Raw genomic sequence first — 20,721 nt, forward strand, 5'->3', positions numbered from 1 at the left:
AGTCATGCACGTAGTCAATGTGTATAAATTTCGTTAGATCCTTTTAGAGAATATCTTGGAAAGATTGTTTTCTCATAGCACCGTATAGCATGAAAAATTTCGCTTGTGTCGACAGTTCTTCCACTGCATTCAAATCTATTGAGACACTGGAAAAAGTATTACTTCATGGGAGAGAAAAAGACTTTTGAGTCTAATCCATCGCTGCTGCCACATTGCGATGCTCTTGATTCTCTCCTCTCTTTTGTTGCTGTGGTTCCAAAAAGGGTGTTGACGGAGCTTTGGACTACTATTTCAACGACTTTCGACCATTATATGAATTTTGCGTACTTGTTGAATTTGTAGAGAACGAAGGAGCAAAACAAAGTATCTTCAAGACACACACATGATTGTTCTCGCTTCTTTGGAACTATGTCACCTCTGGCAGCTGTAAATAGGAAGAATTTAAGGACTTAATCTACCTCGAAATCAGCATAAATACCATCAGTAACTTAGTCTGCAGATCAAGGGCAGAATAACTTTTGCCAATAGATGTTACTTTGAGATTGGCAAGCAGTTGAGTAGCATATTCCTCTTGAGTCGAATGAAAGTTAAACTCTATAAGTCATTTATCATTCCATATTATTCGGCAAAGAAACATGGACTATGACGCACCGAGATTAGGATACACTTGGAGCATTCAAGAGAAGTGTACGCAGCAAGATCTTTTTGGAGCTGTCAGCGTGAGCGATAAGTACCTAAGAAGATGAAATCACGAATTATGTATACGAGCTCCAGGCAGCCTGAATATGTTATAAATGCGCTGATTAAGCCATCTCGTATGCTTGGAAGGTGATACTTCAGCGAAAAGCTCGACCGATTCGAGAATTATAGGTAGAAAATGAAAATGAGAGTGCCCACGCATCTAATGGAAGGAGCAAGTGCTTCTTCTTCTTCTTTACTGGCGTAGACACCGCTTACGCGATTATAGCCGAGTCAACAACAGCGCGCCAGTCGTTTCTTCTCTTCGCTACGTGGCGCCAATTGGATATTCCAAGCGAGGCTAGGTCCTTCTCCACTTGGTCCTTCCACCGGAGTGGAGGTCTTCCTCTTCCTCTGCTTCCCGCGGCGGGTACTGCGTCGAATACTTTCAGAGCTGGAGTGTTTTCATCCATCCGGACAACATGACCTAGCCAGCGTAGCCGCTGTCTTTTAATTCGCTGAACTATGTCAATGTCGTCGTATATCTCGTACAGCTTATCGTTCCATCGAATGCGATATTCGCCGTGGCCAACGCGCAAAGGACCATAAATCTTTCGCAGAACTTTTCTCTCGAAAACTCGCAACGTCGACTCATCGGTTGTTGCCATCGTCCAAGCCTCTGCACCATATAGCAGGACGGGAATTATGAGCGACTTATAGAGTTTGGCTTTTGTTCGTCGAGAGAGGACTTTACTTTTCAATTGCCTACTCAGTCCGAAGTAGCACCTGTTGGCAAGAGTAATCCTGCGTTGGATTTGAGCAAGTGCTTAGGGACTTGAAATATTGCATGAAATATATAACTGGAGTGACTTCGCAAAGGATATAGACACTGGCGGTGTTTTGTGTACTCGGGCCAGACTGACTCTCGGATATAGTGCCAAGAAGAGGGAAAAACCAAATATCTAAACTTTGACGAATCGCAGACAGTTGCATACAACAAAGTATGGAAGAGAGCTAAACCAGTATTCCACTGGAAGTATTGCCTTATTCTAGCATATATTCTAGTATATATGTATGTACGTGTGTATGTTCGTATGCATGCACTCGCAATTCACCAAAAGGATATACTTTAAAATATTAATAATAATACCCATGCAAAAGTGCGAAACTGTACTCGCCTAAGAAAAAAAAACAAAAATATTAATTATAAAATCTAAAATAAGCATAAATGCATTTTTCACATTTGCTATTCCACGCTTGACACAATGACAAAAGGCCGTCACCACCAACGTACCAAAAAAAAAAAATTACAAATACAAATGATTTACGCTCCTACGGTCACACGATTGTGGGTGCTGACAAAGGACAGCGCGCGCACACACACGCAAACGCACAATCAGAGAGACAATGGGACAGTCGAGGCGGTTAGCTGCTAATCTCTGCTCGAGTAACTGACCAAAACTTCAATGGAAATTGAAAAAAAAAAATATGGATTAATAATTGCGGCCAAATGACGTTTTTAGCGACGCATTGCAGTTATGTGGAGAGTAGCTGGTGATCCCAGCTGTGTGACTGTACGCATTGTAATATTGGCTGGGCATTACAGTGACAACCGTGGGCAAGCGGTACACTTATGCGCATGCGCACCATTTAAGTGTGTGATGTGTATGAGTATGGCAAAATATGCTGAAAGAGTTTGATTGAAATGTATATGGCAAGTGATACAGCTGTTTATTTTTCGCCTTTTGTCATTGTTTAGCTATCCACGTTTTGAGTTTTCATTATCTTATTGTGAGAAATATTTGTACGCGCATTTTCCCAGTGTTCGAGTGCATTTGCTATAAATAATATATTTTTATAATTACAATTTTGAGTTGATTTTAAGTAGCTGTCGCTATTCAAACTTCTTTGTTCCTTTGTAGTGTAAAAACCTATAAAGACTACGAAGTTAGAGAATCCAATTCCAATTTTTCAAAACATAAGTTAGTGGAGTTTGATTTAGCACTGGTTTGGATTTTCTGTCTGTCCTTTGATATCTTAAAGCATTATCTACAGGATTTGCCCGGAAAGTAATAGGACTGACTGTCACGACTGTACTACGCAGCGTTCGTGCACCGACTGGGTCCGGAAGAGGGCGTTCCTAGCTAACCAACTAGCGTTGTCTCCGAGCACATGGAGAGTCAGGACAAACATTTTCGAGTGACGTGTTTCTGTGAGTGGTACAAGTTGAAAATGCTGCGTTCCTTAGAGCAGAGGCACGCGATAAATTCTCTGCGACAGAGCTGTTTGATATGATCAAGCTGGCTTACCCAGATGTTGCTTTAGAAAAAAGTAATGTATTTCGGTGGCGCCATGCTTTTTTGGAGGGCCGGGAAGTGGTCACTGATGAAGACCGTGCTGGGAGACCTACGACTTCGACAGACACCGACAATGTGACCCAAGTGCGTAAAGTTTTGAACTCAGACCTGAATTTGTTCTTCCTGAAGTTTATGTAGAAGTCTTCAAGAGACTCAGACGAAAAGTCAATCGCGTCCGATAAAACATCGCAGCCGATTGGAAGTTGCACCACAACAACACCCCGGATCACACCGCCTTTCTTGAGGACAGCTACCTAACCAAAGCCCGCATCCCAACGCTTCCGCAGCCGCTCTACAGCCCAGATGTGGTTCCTTGCCTGAAAAAGCCGATGAAAGGCAAGCATTTTGAAACAACACAGGGGATCCAAGCAGCATGCACCTCGGTTCTCAAGGCTATTCAGAGAATGCCTTCCGTGACGCTTTCAATGCTTGGAAATCGCGCTGGCAGAAGGAGCCTATTTTGAAAGTTTTTAAAGAATTGTAACGATTGGTTCAATAAATTTCTTAAAATCGACTTATTACTTTCCGGACAATGCTGTATTCCCCGCACGATTAGGTCGGTTTTCTCAGTCTATTCGAGTTTTTGGTTTGTCAATTTCATAGTTGGACGCTAGAATCACTCTTATCCAAACCCAATTTACGATTAGTATTACATTTCTGACCTGTCTGAGAAAAAAGGCCGTTGAAATCAATCATCTTTCACCAAAACCGGAAGAGAGAGATGTTATAGTCATGTTTTCGACCACATTCACATGCCAGTGATGTCCTGGACTTATTCTAGCATAGGCGGCTAGTGTCAGGCAGTGAAAGATATAGTTCTATCTTTAGCCTATTTCTTAGTTATACTTTTAATTAAGAGTTTCTTCTTCTTTTGTACGAATATGCGTCGAAAGTTTACATCTACTGGAGAAGCCATTTATTATTGATTATGTTGGTCCAAAAATTGTGAAATTTCTGGTATTGTTATTTGAGATGACACTGTGATTGGCAGATTGTAGATCACTGAGATATTCTGGCTCCTGCTTTAATAGAACTATTTATAAGTAAGCTTTTTTACTTTGAGGTTAGATACTTCCTCTTTTGATGCCTGTACACTGTCGGTTTTAAAACCCCCAATACCCCCAATATTGGAGTAAAAAACATTTTTAGTCACGGTGTTGACTTTCAACCGTACGTAGCCATTGCGCTGTTGCAAAGACGCGACATTTTTAAGAGAAGAAATGTAAGATCAGTATGGAAAGTTTGAGATTATGAAGATTAACACAGCGGCTTACTTACAAGTGGTCATTAAAGATCTAAGCATTCAGCCTTCTCTAATTTTAAATCTACGTCTTGCGTATTTAGTGAATCTACTTTGCGCTCTTGTCTCCGCTGGCTATGAATACGTACAGCAGCAAGATATGTAAGCTGAATAGACTCCGTTGTGGGATTAAGTCAGTTTATTGGAATTGTTTTAAAACACGGATTAAATATTTCAATACAGAGTGGAACACTCACCTTGAAAAGGTGTCTAGGCGCGCGGGCGTGATTATCAGATAACAATTATATACAACAAACTAAGTTGGCCGCCGAGCAGAGACACAAACTCGATTACTAAGGAGCGCTCGTAACTTGTTAGAACCATTATGCGCGCGCCACGAAGAGCGGCTAATACCACGGACGAAAGAGTGTGCGTGAAAGACTGAGTAACTGTTCTGATTATGTACGGTGTGAAAGGATTTACTTGGTTAAAGACGAGTTGAATGCCTAACTGCACTATATATATCGAGTTATAGCGAGGGAATTTTGTATAAAATTTGTCACAGACCATTATGTCGTAAGATGCACAACACAACAACGTAACAAATTCAAAAACAACAACAGCTAACCAACAAATTAAGAGTAGCATTGAGTGTGTGACTAGGTAATTTTATTTTGTATGGGGGCGTGCCGCACAACGATTACAATACGAAGTGTATTTTGGTACTAGTAGAAGAAAATTGTGTACGCCAAGATTTTCACAATTACGTTGAACGCGAGAAAGGATTCGAGGTGAGGCTGCATCAGGTTTGCACTAGTTTTAGCTAATGCATTTGCAAAAGCCTGTTTTGGCTTAGCGAAACGGTTTGTCACATGACCTTAGAGCGCAAAATTGCAAAATGCTTTCTGTGTATAAGGATATTCTCGGAATCCTTTAATCCTTTTTAAATGCTAAATGTTTGAATATAATTGCAAATGTGTGGCAGTAGTTAAGTAGAGCAAAGTGGGTGTTTGAACGTTGTACTAAAACAATGCGAAAACACAACAACATAAATACATTGGAATTATATTTTGTGAAAGATATGCTTTTACTTACCTACCACTAGGGTCGTATGTTTGAGCTATGTAAAATTTTAAATATAAACAAATCGATATTCATTTGACCTGAATTTGCGATATGCTGAGGAATAATAGCTTTATTATATAAAGCCTAATTAACACCCTCGCTTCACCACCAACGTCCACGATATTATCAATAAATACTTTCTTCTTCATTTGCCTCATTGAAACATTATGAAAAGCTAAGCTATCTTTGTTTTACTTGTAAATTTGAACGCAGAGCTCGATTTCCTCTTCTATCAGCCATCAATTCCAGTTATCACTAATCGAAAACTTCTAGTACTAAAAGCTTTTCTGACCAACTTTCATGCTTCGAAAACTTTCAAAGCCTCAACTTCGTTAGAACTCAATGTTAAATTGATATATATAACGAGAGTTTCCAAATTTCTTCATACTAGATATTATTCCTTGACTTTCAGCTTTTTTCAGAACTTTTTACAAATATTCGAAAGAGTTGTTCCACATTTTCTGTACTGATTTCGGATTGCTGCTTTACAAAGTTATACAAATTTTTCGAAAAATAAAATATGTTTCTCATTTTCTTCGTCAATAACGTGCGTTGGATTGACTGAGGAGTCCTTTAACGCTAGTAGAGTAGGTCCAGCGCGGCCCTAATTAATTATTATGATTTCTTAAAGCTCCCATATGTTGTACAGTTAAATTTTAAACTTTTGAAACCAAAGCGAGATCTTCTTGCTGCTTTCCTTTATAAGTTTCATACTCCAAGAGTTGTACGTATGATCTCTGAATTTTGAGGATTGTTTAAAAAATGTTTACCCGGTTGTATTGACATATCAAATCTATGTTTTGAGTGCTTCAATGTAATTTTTGTATATAACGGTGTTGAACTTATGATTCCAATATGGATACACACAGAGTCTTATGACAATGAAATCAAAAATCAATTACTGGTTTTAGACTGCCCGTGTTAACACGCAAATTTACATATTCTACCTACATTTATTGTATTTCAATACACTTATAGATATTTCTTTAACCCCTTCGGAAAATCATTGCTACAACAATTTAACACTAAGCCTTTCCTTTAGCTAATAAAAAAACAATAATCATTTGTCAACCCACTACTTTAAAAAAGAGTTGTCCTTTACCAACACCGAAACATATGAATATATGTAAAAAGGTCATGAAAAATTCCACGAACCAACGCAACTCAGTAAGGATTGTTTACACAAACCATTAAGTCGAAACAAAGCCACACTTTTTTTTTAAGGTTCGCTCGTCAAAGAACATGCAATTTTTGTGCAATCCTTTAACTGACCTTGTCCGGCTTTGCTGGTAAGGTAGTGAAAGCATTCCGTCGAAATATTTTATAAACCGATTCTAGTGTTTTTTTCCCTACTTTGTCGCGTTCGTTTTGTTTCACTTCGTCGAGCACTTTTTACGCGGAAACAGGCCTGAAAGGATTGCTTTCATATATTAAAAATAAGCGCTGTTTGGTGCGTGGCCATTAACGGGTTGCCGGCAGTCTTTTTACAGTAGTGTTCAAGGGGATGGGCATCGTTTATGGTCTTGTTCTATTACACAATTCAAAATATTTCTTTTTAATATTTTGTTTTTGTTTTTTTTTTTGTCGACAGTTGGAAGTAGAAACAAGAGTTTTTTTTTATTTTTTTTTACTCAGCATGCAGTTTGGGCAATCCTTTCAACACTTCATATGAAAATTGTTCTTACTTTATTTGTTGTCAGGGACATTACAAGCTCTGCAAACATGTTCAAATATTTTGTGTTTTTAAACGTTTTAAAGCATTCCAAGTTGGAAAATAATATAAATTGTCGTTTTTAGTAGTCTAATGAGCTGGGCTTTCAATAAAAAACAGTATTTCAAGGGAAATTCAGAGAAGACTGCAGTGGATTTATGTTAATGAGAACAAGATTGCGATCTAATGACTAACGATAATTTTGAGCTTGGAAGCAGTTAAAATTTTTTGAAGTACAAGTAGAGTAAGTTTCTCTATTTTAGCGAGTGTACTTTTTTTTAAAGTACTATTCGAGTTTTTTTCTCTTTTTTAGCGAGTGTTCTTTTGCGCTTCTTTTACAGGGGAACAAAGTTATAGATTAGTTGTAGCAAATCTCCACTTCGCACTATCTCCACCATGACCGCAACCGTATGCACTTTGCGTTGTTTATTTGTCTAAGGAATTTTGATAAGCGACAGCGTCGTTTCGTCTAAGCAAAACTATCACATTTTCCATACACTTTTATTTACAAAAATGCATATTATTTTCGGTTTTTGTACACACTTATTTGCGGATGAATTTCTGTAAACATTTCATTCTGTAATATTTGTCAACAAATTTTAAAATGCAACTGATAGCATTGCCCGGATTTTATTGATTTTGAATTGGCTTTTCTCACCATTCAAATTTTGGTCTATTTACATACTTATGCGACTAATCAGTGATACTAGGAAATAATAAATGTCGTATTAAATAATAAGTGATATACATATTGAAAAAGTTTAGGCATGGATTATTTACAAATGAACTAAAACAGTGAACTTTGGAAATATTTTTTTTGGAAACCCATTTTATTTTCCTCCAAAAATGCCTTTAAGGACATTTGTCTTCACCCTTAATGCTATTTCTTGACCGAAAAAAAATTAGCCTAAAGGAGACTGTACTGATAACTATTTAGCAACACTACAGGACTGCTATCTTAAGGTCTCCTAATTTTGTTTTTACCTCGTACGGAAACGTAAATGTCCGCGGATTTTAGAAAAACGGACGTGACAAAAGTTCATGATTTCGTATTGACAGACTACCGATTGAATGCCACGCGATAGCTAAGTTAGTAGATTACTCCAAAGCCCGAATTAGTTATGTATATTGTGCATAGACAAGGCTGTCGCCGAAATGCAGCTGAGAGAGCTCACTTTTGCCAAGACGCTTAACTAAGACACCAATTCAGTATTTGACACTATTTAAACGCAATCTCAAGGATTTTCTGCCTCGTTTTGTAACCGTCAGAATCAAAACACTGAACTTCCGAAGAAAGCAAGGACATCCACTGGTACCAAAAGCGATCAAGGCAGAATCGAAACACTGGACTGCCGAAGAAACCAAGGACATCCACTGGTACCAAAAGCGATCAAGGCAGAATCGAAACACTGGACTGCCGAAGAAACCAAGAACCGACCTATCGATTGGAGTGTATTCCAGGATATATAGTATATATAATGAGAAGCGTAAAACAGTCACACGGCTTTACCAAGCCGAAAACTCGTCTTTTACCATGCCAAAACTGGTTAATACCGCCACCATCATTGGGACCAAATTGGTCAAATTAGCATAAGAACTGCTAACATTCCATGGATTGGACGACTTCTTTTTATGGCCAAATTCGGAAAGTCATTCGCCCGCTAGACATTTGTGTCCCTCAGCCGACTCATTTGGCCTCATTTGTAGACCTCAGCATCCCTAAGTCAAGTGTTTCGATCTACTTTCGAGCCTTTGTTGAATAACATTTTTCTTCTGAAGGCTGAGATATAAACAAAGTATTGGGAAATTTATTTACTCAGTGCTTTATTTATGTATGTAAATTTCCTCAAAAATTGTGTTAATGAATTCTCTTTATGCAAAAGTATTTTAAAAAATATGAAAATGGCATAACGATGTTCTACAATTGACCAATACAACCACTTCCATTTCCATTTCCGTTATTTACATAAGCGCATCAAAAAACAGGAAAAGCCTATGAACATAAAAGCAAAAAAAAAAATCGGAAACAGACAAGTAATTTACATAAAAAGTAGAAAAAAATTGTTTGTGTAAGGATTAAGGTCTGCTCAGGTTCTTACAATTACCAAAAACTCTTAAAGGATTTACAACAAACACGAAAATTTTGCATTATACCACTCAAGCCATACTCGGCTCTGGAGTACTTGGACACATACACACAGGCATTGCAATGGTTGTTCATATGTAAATGCTCGTTAATTATTATCCTATAGCAGCAGCCCAAAAGCTGTCGGCTCAGACGTAAGTAATCCTTGACCTAATTAGGCCATTTTATGGACAAGCAGCTCATAGCCTTTTAGCTGCAGGAAGCAATTTGCATAGCTAGACGACCAAGTGGCCAACTGTCTTGCAAGTGTTTGCAAATTTTTTGGAATAGTGCGTGTGCGCGTGTGTGTGAGGAAGGAGAATGGCTGTGCGCAGTGAACCAGAATGAGTTATGATGGCATTGTATTAATACTAATTGAATTGTTTAAAGACGGAAGGAGAGGGAATTGCTCAACTTGCACTTGCAACTTATCGGATAGTAAAAATAGTATTTGATGTTTACTGCTGGAGAAAAAAGATTAAGTTCAGATAATGAGAAAAGAATGAGCAAAGAAACCCGGAAAATATTAGTGCTGGAGTGGATGATTGACGTAAGGAAAAAAATATGTAAACCACGAGCTGTACAAGATATAGGCGGCATTGACATAGTTCATCGAATCAAGAGGCAGCGGTTGCGCTGGCTAGATCATGTTGTCCGGATGGGCGAGATCGCTACAATTTTGAAAGCATTCGATTAAGTAACCGCTGGTGGAAGCAGAGAAAAATCTCCATTCCGTTGGAAGGATCAGTTGAAGAAGGACCTGGCTGTAGTTGGTATATCGAATTGAAAAAAATTATGATTAGTTCCAAAAAACTCTTACTTTCGCACTTCAAACGCATTTTAGACATGATAAAAAAATACAAGGTCACACCAATTTGCTAACACCACACTCTTTTAAACCCTTTCAAAATAAATACAAAAGACGTTTTATTTTACACAATTTCTGCCGTATCCTTAAACCCTTTGCTAAAAAATACAGCAATTGTCCAACATTAAAATAAATTTCCCGCAGAAAGTAGTGAAAGGAGTAGCAAAACTGCATGCTGAGTGTTGAAAAATATTGCTTCCGCGAACACAAACACAAACTGACACAAACACACATATGTATGTATATACTTTAAAGTTGGTAAGTAATATCAAGCCGAACTTGCCTACAAACTCTGTTGCAAATTATGCAATAAAAAATGTATAGGCAATTTTATAACAAAGAACTGTGTCCTTAAACACTTTTACCCTTCAGTGGCGGAGTGCGCTCAAGCGCAGAGGCAAATGTCTATGAGCGCGCTGACAACCCGTTAATACCCACGCACGGCACAGCGATTATAGTTTTTATGGCTACAATCCTTTCTCACCTTCTTCCACGTAAGAAAAAAAAATAAAAAACAAGCACCAAAACAAAAATAAAAGAAAATCTAAAATTAGACAGCGATGTGACGAACAGCCAACAACAAAAACGTAAATTTCTTACTGATAGTTTGTGCTGCGGCAGCGCGCGCAAAAAACCTAGAAAAACTCTAAAAAAGGACACAAATGAAGTAGACAAAATGGGCGTGCACAACTACAGCTACCATTCGTGTATCGCATGCTATTGCATGAATAACTGTTCCTACAGTTCGCTTGTAGGTATGTTTGTGCGTGTGTGTGTGACTAGTTCAAGGTCACTCAAAGGATTGCACAAAAATTGCATCGTATGCGCCGAGTTGCAATTTTAAAAATCTCTTTGTTTCCCGTTATTTGTTTTGACAACGTTTTCCGTTAACCGAACGCTTGTATACGAGCTCCGCTGCATTGCGGCAGTTCGCCGAAAACATGTTGTGGTAAAGAACAACTCTTTCTTGCTACATTCCGGTTTTTTCCGCTAAGGACATGCCAAGCAACGGGTTCAAGAAGGTCTGCAGTTTTTGTCTTTTTAGCGGAAAAGTGAAAGTATGCAATTAAGAAAGACTGCTGAAAAGAGTTAAGCAGTCTATGGACAGTGTGTACTTGCTTAGCGCTTGAAGGACTTTAGCGCGAAATCTAGAAAGAGTTAAAATTGCGTTGAAGCTGCTGAAGAAATGGTAAATTTGGCGTGACTGGCACATATGCTGAGAAGAATATTTGTTTTTGTTAGCTGCGAAATTCGAAATCGGTTCATAACTATATGTACTCAGGGGCGGATCTCCGCAGTTCCAACCCCACCCAAAAGTTATAAATATCATTTTTTCCATCATAAGTGACACTCCGCGGAGAAAGGGACTTTTAGTTGCAAGTACAACACTATAAAGTTCACTCCCCAAAATTCTACTCTGGATCTGCCCCTGTATGTATGTACTTAGGTATTAAGTTGCATTGCGATAGTTCCTCTTATACCGTTGTTCTGACAGAAAACTTGAATATTCGTAATCTGGTTCATGTTTTGTTTTAAAGCTTCCGCCAACTCGATAATTTTTTTGAATCTGTAGAACCATAAATCAAACATTTTGGTGGTGACCCAGGGTTTTCTTTGACCATCTTCAGGAAGACTGAAAAGATAGGCGCCGCTACTCTCTTCCATTCTTCGTGGGAGATGGCACCGTCCTCCCTACTGCGATCGAGCACACCAAGTTCTATTGTGCCAGCGCTTCTAGTGATTCCGCTAAAGGGAGGTTTCTCCCTCATTACCGCTTAACCGCTAGTTCAGGACTGTTCGCTTCCAGTCCTGCCCTATCGGTCTCGCTCTCGCTCCCAAGGTTATCTCAATGAATAGGCCAATGCGAGGGTTGACGTACGCCCTTATGAGGCAGTACGTTCAGAGCCGACCAACGTAAAGAAGGAGTTGTCTTAACTTACGTCAGCCATTTCTGATGAGTGTTACCTCATTATACTTAGGCGTTAGAATGCCGCCGCCATCAGCTCAGGGTTCTACCAAATTCTAAAAAGTTTCTCCTACTCAAAAAAACCAGTTCCAAAGCCAAAAAATCGTCCAGGAGTTGTAAAGCCATGAAGGCCGCAGGCCATTTAACGTTACCCAGGCTTACAACCAGTTTTGAGGCGACCTGCACTACATTGCGTTTCAGACTTTTACGCAATAACTCCTTGGAAATTAACCACCTTTTTTTATAAATTAACTGTATGCACTATCAACTTCGGACGCGTTCGTGTTTACGAAGTGTGGTGCCACCAATTAGCTGCGGTGTAAAAGGATTTGCATATGTCCACATGCACTGTGCGTCCAAACCGTGCTGCTGCAGTCGCATTGCAAAGAAAATTCGTCACAGTTCATTATGTCGTAAGATCATCGGATCCGCAACAACGTAATATAGACGATACGCAGCAGCGTTTGCCTTGCTACAGTAGGCGTGCCGCAGCACTATCATCCTCAAAGGATTTGTCGCAGAATGATAGAATGATTTGCACAGAAACTGCAGGAAAGGATTCGCCTTTCGTGCCAACACGATTTATACACTGCCGAAATTCTACAGCGAAGAGGCGGTAGCTAGCGTTTGACCTTACCAGCTATAAGTCGCTGAACTTCTACGAAGACTCATACACCCCTGCCCTGCCTGCCGCTTGCCGAAAATTCAAATAACTACGCACTAAACGCTCAAGTTAATTGTGAGGACTCTGCAGTAGTTAACTAGAGCAAAGTAGGCGCGTGATCTTTGTGTTGCAAACAAAAGTAGAACAGAAAATATACTGAAGCGCATTATAACGGGCGCATTGTTGCCAGGACCTTGACTAGGTAGCCGCGCGCACGTATGTAGAGCAAAAAATGAGAGCACACTCACAAAGGTTCTGTTATTATAATTGTGAAAAAAAGTCGATTGCGTATTAACTTAGATTGTTCGGCGTGCACTAAAGCGTGTTGCGCACTTATGGGTGTGTTTTGTATATAAGCAAAGCAGGCGAACAATGGCATTGCACATTAAATTGATTTGTTTGAGGCGTAAAAATATCTTGTGACTAATATTTGTAGGAGCAACAAACCATGCCCCTCTATTTTAAAAATCAGTCTTACATAATAATCTCAAGTTGCGCACTGTGCGCTGAGTACGAAATTTGTGTTTAGGGTAGTGAGTAAACAGTTTTCAAAAGTAGCTGAGCTCGATTGAAGTGTATACAATCATAATAACAACAAATTCTCTCAGGTTTTACGGAGTTTCAGCTTCATTTTGTGCGGAGAGTTTTGTGATACGGACAAAAATTGAAGCTTTTTCATGTTTAATTAAAAAAAGATATCCACAGATTGTTCTGCTAAGGTATAGACTCAGGGAGATCCACTAAACTTAGCCAGCTTTTATCCTTGTCCTCAAAGCCTAAAACCTTGAAATAAGCTCGTCTAATTTTTTTCTTCATCTCGTTTTTTGTAAGCGTCAAAGAAAATTGATGGCCACATGTATTATTTAAAGAGGCTAAGTTTTTTGGTAAAACTGCTTCTTCAAATCGAAGTATGTTGCTATAAACGTTTTAGTTTTTTCTCAAAGTGCACACCTAGTGTGAAAGCTCGAAAACAATTTTTTTTTTTTGCAGACTTCGAATCTTTTTTTGTCTGTCTCTATTAGTCTATGTTGATAGAAGCTCATGTAAAAACATCATTTTCTCTATCCACTCGCGAAAGTGTTTTGTTTGCATATACTCCCACAAGCTTTCATAAGCTTTCGAAGCTTTTTTGTTTGGGAAAGTGAAAGCTGGCTTTTGTTAATGAAAAGCATAATTGCAAATTATCTTACGATTTTGCTCTCATGATCTACTGCGACAATGAAATTTTATACGCTATAGACGAACTCACAAAATGTGTTAGAAATTCGCCCAAGGAAAATAAAAAAAATTTCATAATTAAAAAGTTTGAAATTTTCACATTTTTTTTTTAATTTTTTAAAATTAAAATATTTTTATTCATGCATTCATGTGTAAAGTTTTTATAATTTTTTCAAAAATCAAAAAAGTTGAAATTAAAAAACAAAGTATTTTTGAAGTTTTGAAAAATAAATACAATATTAGATCAATAAAATTTGCTCATACAAAATATAAAAAAAAATTCAAAAGTTAAAAAAATTTAAATTTTCATTAAAAATAACTTATAATTAAATTTTTAATAAAAATTTACTTTTAACTAAAATGCAAAACAACGTATCCTTAAAAAAAAGCTGGAAAACCCTGTCAGATATAATAACCAATATATAACCATTACATAACCAAAACTCAAGTTTTGTTTCGATATTAGTGTATAATAACCAATATATAACCATTATATAACCAAAACTCAAGTTTTGTTTCGACATGAGTGTATAATAACCAATATATAACCATTACATAACCAAAACTCAAATTTTGTTTCAATAAGAGTGATTTCCATTATAACGTTTTTCCTTCGCTGGTAAACTTATGAAAAGTGATGTTACGTTATTTTGCATTTTAGGTGACGATATGTACATATTTTCGAAATTTTTGAAAATAAGATTATATTAAGAAAAATACCTGTTTGACATTTTTAAAAATTATGTCACTTTTATTGACCTTCCAATCCTAAAATTTAAACCCATTAAAGACGCGAAACGGAAATTTACGCCATCATCGCATTACTTTTTCGTATACCCGTAAAGGCTTTAAGCAACTACACAGCAGCGCCCATGACGGCAAATACATACATTATGTACTCGTTTAGTATATAATATTTTGTGAATTTCCCTAATAAAATATCAAATTCGAAGGGTTATTCATTTTACTTTTTCGGGGTTGCAAAGTGTGTGAGAAAGTGTTTTACCAAAAAAATCGATTCAAACGCCATACAAAGTACCGCTATTAAGGGTAGAAGGGTTCGCTACCACTACAAACGACCATGCAAGCAAAAACAAAATCGGAAACAGGTCATATACAAGCGACGGACGGGACGGGCCGGGAGTGGAGAGCCGCTATTTCAATCATTTCCTGTACAACAAATATGCTTGCAATGTTAAAGTACCGTTTGTTATGCTATGTTGGCATTGCATTTGCAAACAATATTCATATGTTTGCTCATATTTTGAGCTAAGATTAAATATAATAAAATAGAGAGAGCGCATTACTCCTACCTGCCGGCTTAGAGCAGGAAAGACATTGGCGCACGGAGCGTGAGTGCAACTGGGATAGCGAATTGTCACTGTCACAAGTCATTGTCATTGTGATAATCGTTTCGGCGGCGGTTAAGGCAAACAAACAGAATACCGAATATGTGTAAGCGATTGAATGGTTGGATTTGTATGGACAGACGGACGGACAAACTGCCTGGAGCAATACAAAAGGATAGGCGTATGTTGTGGACAGATAGGCAAAGAGCCAGAGAGCGGTTTTGGACGGAGAGTGCCGTGTATAAAAGCCTTGATGGACTGGGTGTGTAGAGTAGTTAGAAGCTGACAGCAGTAGAAATAAGACATACACAAACTGGATATTTAGTCAAAGTGCAGAGTCAGTCGTCGCCAATTTTGAAAGAAAACTTTAGTAAAAATTTTTGTTCAAAAAGTGCCTATACAATATATTGCAGTCTTATTGAGAGAATTCATATAAAAATGATGATACAGGAGAAACTCATGTCGGGTCAATTCCTATTTGATTTGAAAAATGGTAAGCATCGATTTGGGATTCAAAGAAACTGTAAAATATTTAAAAAAATAAAATTGAAATCTTGAAATTATTTTAATAAAAACGCATCAACTAATTACAAACCATTTTCTCAAACAGAACACAACAATTTGTTGCATTCAGCCACCGCACAGCACGCACGTCTCTCCGCACATCAGTCCTTCCTTTCGCACCCGCAAACCTTCAATCACAGCCTGCCGCTCACACAACATGCGCTACACCAAACACACGGCGCTCTCCCAGCCGCCACAATTGAGCAGCTCGAACTCTACTCCGCCTACGCTTACCAACAACAGGCACAGCTGATTGGCAGCACTGCACAAGCGGAGTGCGCTAGCCGACACCAATCAGCAAGCGAAGTGCTCGATCTCTCACGGCGCGATTGCGTTGAGGCTGCAACGGTACGTAAAACACCTTCGCCTTATCATACGAACTCGAGCATCGGTGCCGAATCGCCAGCGGGATCACCAACACACAGCCAACAGCAGCAACAGCTGTTGCAAACAAATTTGCTTTACAACGCTCAACAACAAATGGGACGTCTTGCGCCACCGCTAGCGTCCTTCTATCCAGCATTTTATTCCTCAATCGGTCTCGCCAAAGAAGTCACTGCAGCAACCACGCCACCTCTGGCAGCAGCGGTAACACCACCAGCATCCAACGCATCGCTTTACACCGCACATACACAGGCCTCACCAATTTCCAACAATTCGTTGGCTGTTGCGACCGCCGTTGCGGCTGCTGCCGCCGCTGCCAGTACAACGCCTAACAGCATGCTACACAAACTCAAAACTGAACCAGATGTGCACATGACGCCACTCTCGCCCAGTTCCAGCCATGATGGACGCAGTAAATCGCCCACAATGCAGTCCGCCAACGTTGCCCCCAACAATCCCACTACGCCAAACAGCAGCTCCGCATTGAACCCGCTAAAGTCGACGCGCCCCTTCAAGGCCTTCCCACGCGATCCATTAGTTATAGCCGCCAATTTCGCCGCCACCGATGTGCTATTGGACAATCCGCATGTCGAACGCTATTCGGTATACCGTAAGCGCGTTTTGGAGCAAATACACAGCAGCAATGGTGGCGCGCGTACCATCACCAATCCAAAGATGCGTCGCATGAATTCACGGCGCAACAGCAACACCAGTAGCAATGCGCCGGAGGGCGCCAGCAGTGAGGGTGAGGAACGTCATGGCGCTGGCCCGGATGAGTCCAGCGATTGTGACTCCTCGTACAATGGCGGTAAAGCGGACAAAGTGAGTTCTTCAGCGCATGCCAATAATGATGAAGAAAATAATAATATCGGCACTGCCAACAGCAACAGCTCGTCCGGTGGACAAGTAAAGGATGCTGCTTACTATGAGCGCCGCCGCAAAAATAATGCCGCGGCTAAGAAGTCGCGCGATCGTCGGCGCATAAAGGAGGATGAGATTGCCATACGCGCTGCCTACTTGGAACGTCAAAACATTGAATTGCTCTGCCAAATCGACGCGCTCAAAGCGCAGCTAGCCGCTTTCACATCGAAGGCCGTGAGCGCGTGAACGAGTTTTGCTCGGTCGTGACGGGGGAAAAGACAGGCAAGCAGGCAAAAGTAGCGTTCAACGTAGCCGCAAACTTAATCCAGTTTTTATTCATTAATAAATCCGCATTGAGGAGATCCAAAGTTGTTGTAGAAGTCTGATTAGTGAAATGAGTACAAAAGAGGTTTATATGTTGTGATTCTAAGATATACGAATTTTTAGAACTAGTAGTACAATTGTAAATAATATTGGTATTTTATAGATAAATTTTATTTTTTTGTAATTTAAAATAAAAATAATTTTTTATATGGAAAACAACGCGCTAATTAATTTGAAAGAAACTTATTTATCGAGCTCCTTGCCGTTTGTTGTTGTTATTATTGTAGCGGCAGAATTCTGCCGAGTTGAAAGTCCTTGGCCGGATAAAAATCCGTGGCCGTTCCGGTTACGTAGACCCGACTGTCTTGGGAATGGCGCCTGCCCGATTCTTTCATGATTCTGCTGATCTACCGCCTTACAAAATAATAATAATAAAAATGCAATAGTTTTATGATTGTTTTATGATTTTACATTTTTAATTTTTTTTTTTAATTTTTTCTCAATTTATTTAATCACTAAATTACGCTTAACTTTATACTTACTTCTTTCAAACATTTTCTTTTAATTTAATTATTATTATTTTCACATACACAATTACTAATTTCCACTTTGTTGTAGTTTTAGTATTTTTAGCAACACATTAAATTTAGCTTACAAATCTATAGTTAGTATTTCTTTCGCTAGCGCCTGTGTGCTCTATATAATTGTGATCAAAGGAATTGAAAGAAAATTATAAATATAAAATATATATTTTTTAATTAGTCCAAATGAATTACTCAATTAAATTGTACAATTTGCACACATGAAAGTAGCTTAGTGTGACATTTTGTGATTTTGGGCGAAAATTTTTTACGAAATTTTTATTTTTTATTTTTTTATATTTTTTTAAACAATGCAACATTTATCAATTCGTACTCAATTTTAATTTTTAATTTTTTTTTACTTACTAATCCTACCTTAATTCATTTTTTCATACATATATAGTTCATTTTTAATGTTTCTTATTTACCGCTATTTTTCGTATCGTTTTGTTTAACTTATTTTTTATTTTTAATTAAATATTCAAATTTATTTTTTATTTTTCATTGATTTTAATACGCTTTGGATCACTCTTCTTCTAAAATCTAATTTTTAATATCAGAAAATAATATTTATAACAATAATACAACAAATATCTATAGTATGTATGTGTGGTAAATAACTTGTTTTATCAGTAATTTTTCGTTCATTTGTTTCACTGTTTCTAAGAGTGTTTAGTTTTTTCTTGTATTGCTGGCTGGGAGGGCTTTCCCAATTTTGCTAATCAGGGATCAATATTTTTTTTTAGTTAAAAAGTGGTCTATGTAGTTGGTAATAATAAAATAATAGTATAAAAATAAAAAACATAAAAATATGCAATAAAGAAAAACCTTAAAAAAAAATATTAAAACAAAAATTTTAAAAAAAAAAAATATTTAAAAAAATATTGAAAAAAAAAATTTAAATTAAAAAAATATAAAAAAAATGTTTAAAAAATTCAAAAAAATATAAACAAAAACTTAAAAAAATTATTTAAATTATTATAAAAACCCATTTAATAAAAATAAAATATATAACTGTTAAATATTAAAATTATATAATTGTACGTATGTAAATAATAAAAATGCCAATAAAATATTATAACCCTAGTATAACCTACAACAAATTAAAAAAAAGTTTATTTTCATTACTAGCTTCTCTTTTTCGCTATAGAGCAGCAAAAGTAGGTTTGAAAACTGTCGTGCTTGAAAAACTAAATTTCATTTGGTTTATACTAAGTATGTATGTATGTATGCATACCAATTTAATTAAAACTATATAATATTTTTACACTATAATCTATTTTATTTGTATTTCCTGTTGGACGCTGTAGAAAAAAGGCTTGTGTACAAATATATACAAACAACAAATCGCTCACATGATGCACATATTTACTTATGTAACTGTTTTATTTTGTTTTTTTCTTTTATAATTTTTATTTTTGGAGTCTGTTTAGAATCATAAATAAAAGTTAAGTGTTTACACCAGTTATTTTTTTTTAATATTATGTATCAAGTTTTATTAATCGTAATAATAATTTTTTACATAATAATATATAAAGTTTTATAATAAAACTAGTTTACTACTACTAGCACACATTTACACTGTTCATATTTGCATGCTTTAGGTTTTTTGTAAATTTTATTTTTTTTACATTAATAAATTTAAATTTTTCAATTATAGTGAATTCCGCTCCTGTGCTCACATACACAATTAAGAAAGTTGTTTGCAGTTTTTATTTTTATTTCTTTATTGATTTTTATGTACAAGGCTTTCTTTAAATTACTATTGTGTCTTCTCAACTATTACTGCAGAATATGCCATTTTTCCATTAAAATTTTAAACAAAATTGCAACGGTTGCATGTTGGTGTGCTTGGTTGTGGTGTAGTTGGCTATCACCCAACGCGAGATATGTTGTTTTTTGTTCACAACATATTTTTTTCTTATAGTTTTTTTGTTTTGTAATAACGGTATAAATACATTATTTTATATTTTTACAAATGCTTAAAAATAAACAATTTTTGAAATTCATAAAAAACGTGATAAAAATGAGAAATAAAAATACAAAACATTTTTAAAAACAGTTTTAATTGAAATTAAATTAAAAAACATTTAAAAAAAAATTAATTAAAAAAAAAATTAATTAAAAAAAAATTAATTAAAAAAAAAATTAATTAAAAAAAAATTAATTAAAAAAAAAATTAATCAAAAAAATTAGATTTTTTTTAATTAAAAGCAAATAATTTTAAAATTTAATTTAAATAAATAAAAAATTAATTAACAAATTAATTAAAAAAATACATAATTTAAAAGCAAATTATTTAAAAAAATTAAAAAATAAATTAATCAAGAAAATTGATTTTTTTAAATTAAAAACAAATAAATTCAAACAATTTTAAAGTTTAAGTTTCATTAATTTATACATTAAAAATTAAAGAATTAAAATATAATTTTTTTAACAATACTTTCAAAATATTTTTTTGAAAGCGTTCCTGTAAAAAATATAAATACTTATGCTTTGAAGCCTGTAATATTAAATGCTTTCTAAAAGCATATGCGTATATAAGAAATCGAAATTTATGTTTCTAAAAAAAATTAAAAAAATGTTTTTATTAAAAAAGAAGTAATTAAAAAAATTAAAATAATAATTTAAGAAAATAAGACATCAAACAATTTTTAAAAATTTATTAAAATTTCACCTTCTAATAAAGTCATTAAAATATTTTCC

General features: G+C 36.4%; 1 protein-coding gene across 1 annotated transcript; it reads left to right on the plus strand.

Moving 5' to 3' along the window:
* The first annotated feature begins 15,429 nt into the window (after positions 1–15,429).
* Positions 15,430–18,864, plus strand: LOC105232005 (protein giant). Its single transcript, XM_011213554.4, has 2 exons — positions 15,430–15,794; positions 15,912–18,864. The coding sequence occupies exons 1-2, from the start codon at positions 15,740–15,742 to the stop codon at positions 17,354–17,356; spliced, it is 1,500 nt and encodes a 499-aa protein (XP_011211856.2). The 5' UTR covers positions 15,430–15,739; the 3' UTR covers positions 17,357–18,864.
* The last annotated feature ends 1,857 nt before the right edge of the window (positions 18,865–20,721 follow it).

The sequence above is a fragment of the Bactrocera dorsalis genome, chromosome 4, assembly GCF_023373825.1.
Source record: "Bactrocera dorsalis isolate Fly_Bdor chromosome 4, ASM2337382v1, whole genome shotgun sequence".
Classification (NCBI taxonomy): domain Eukaryota; kingdom Metazoa; phylum Arthropoda; class Insecta; order Diptera; family Tephritidae; genus Bactrocera; species Bactrocera dorsalis.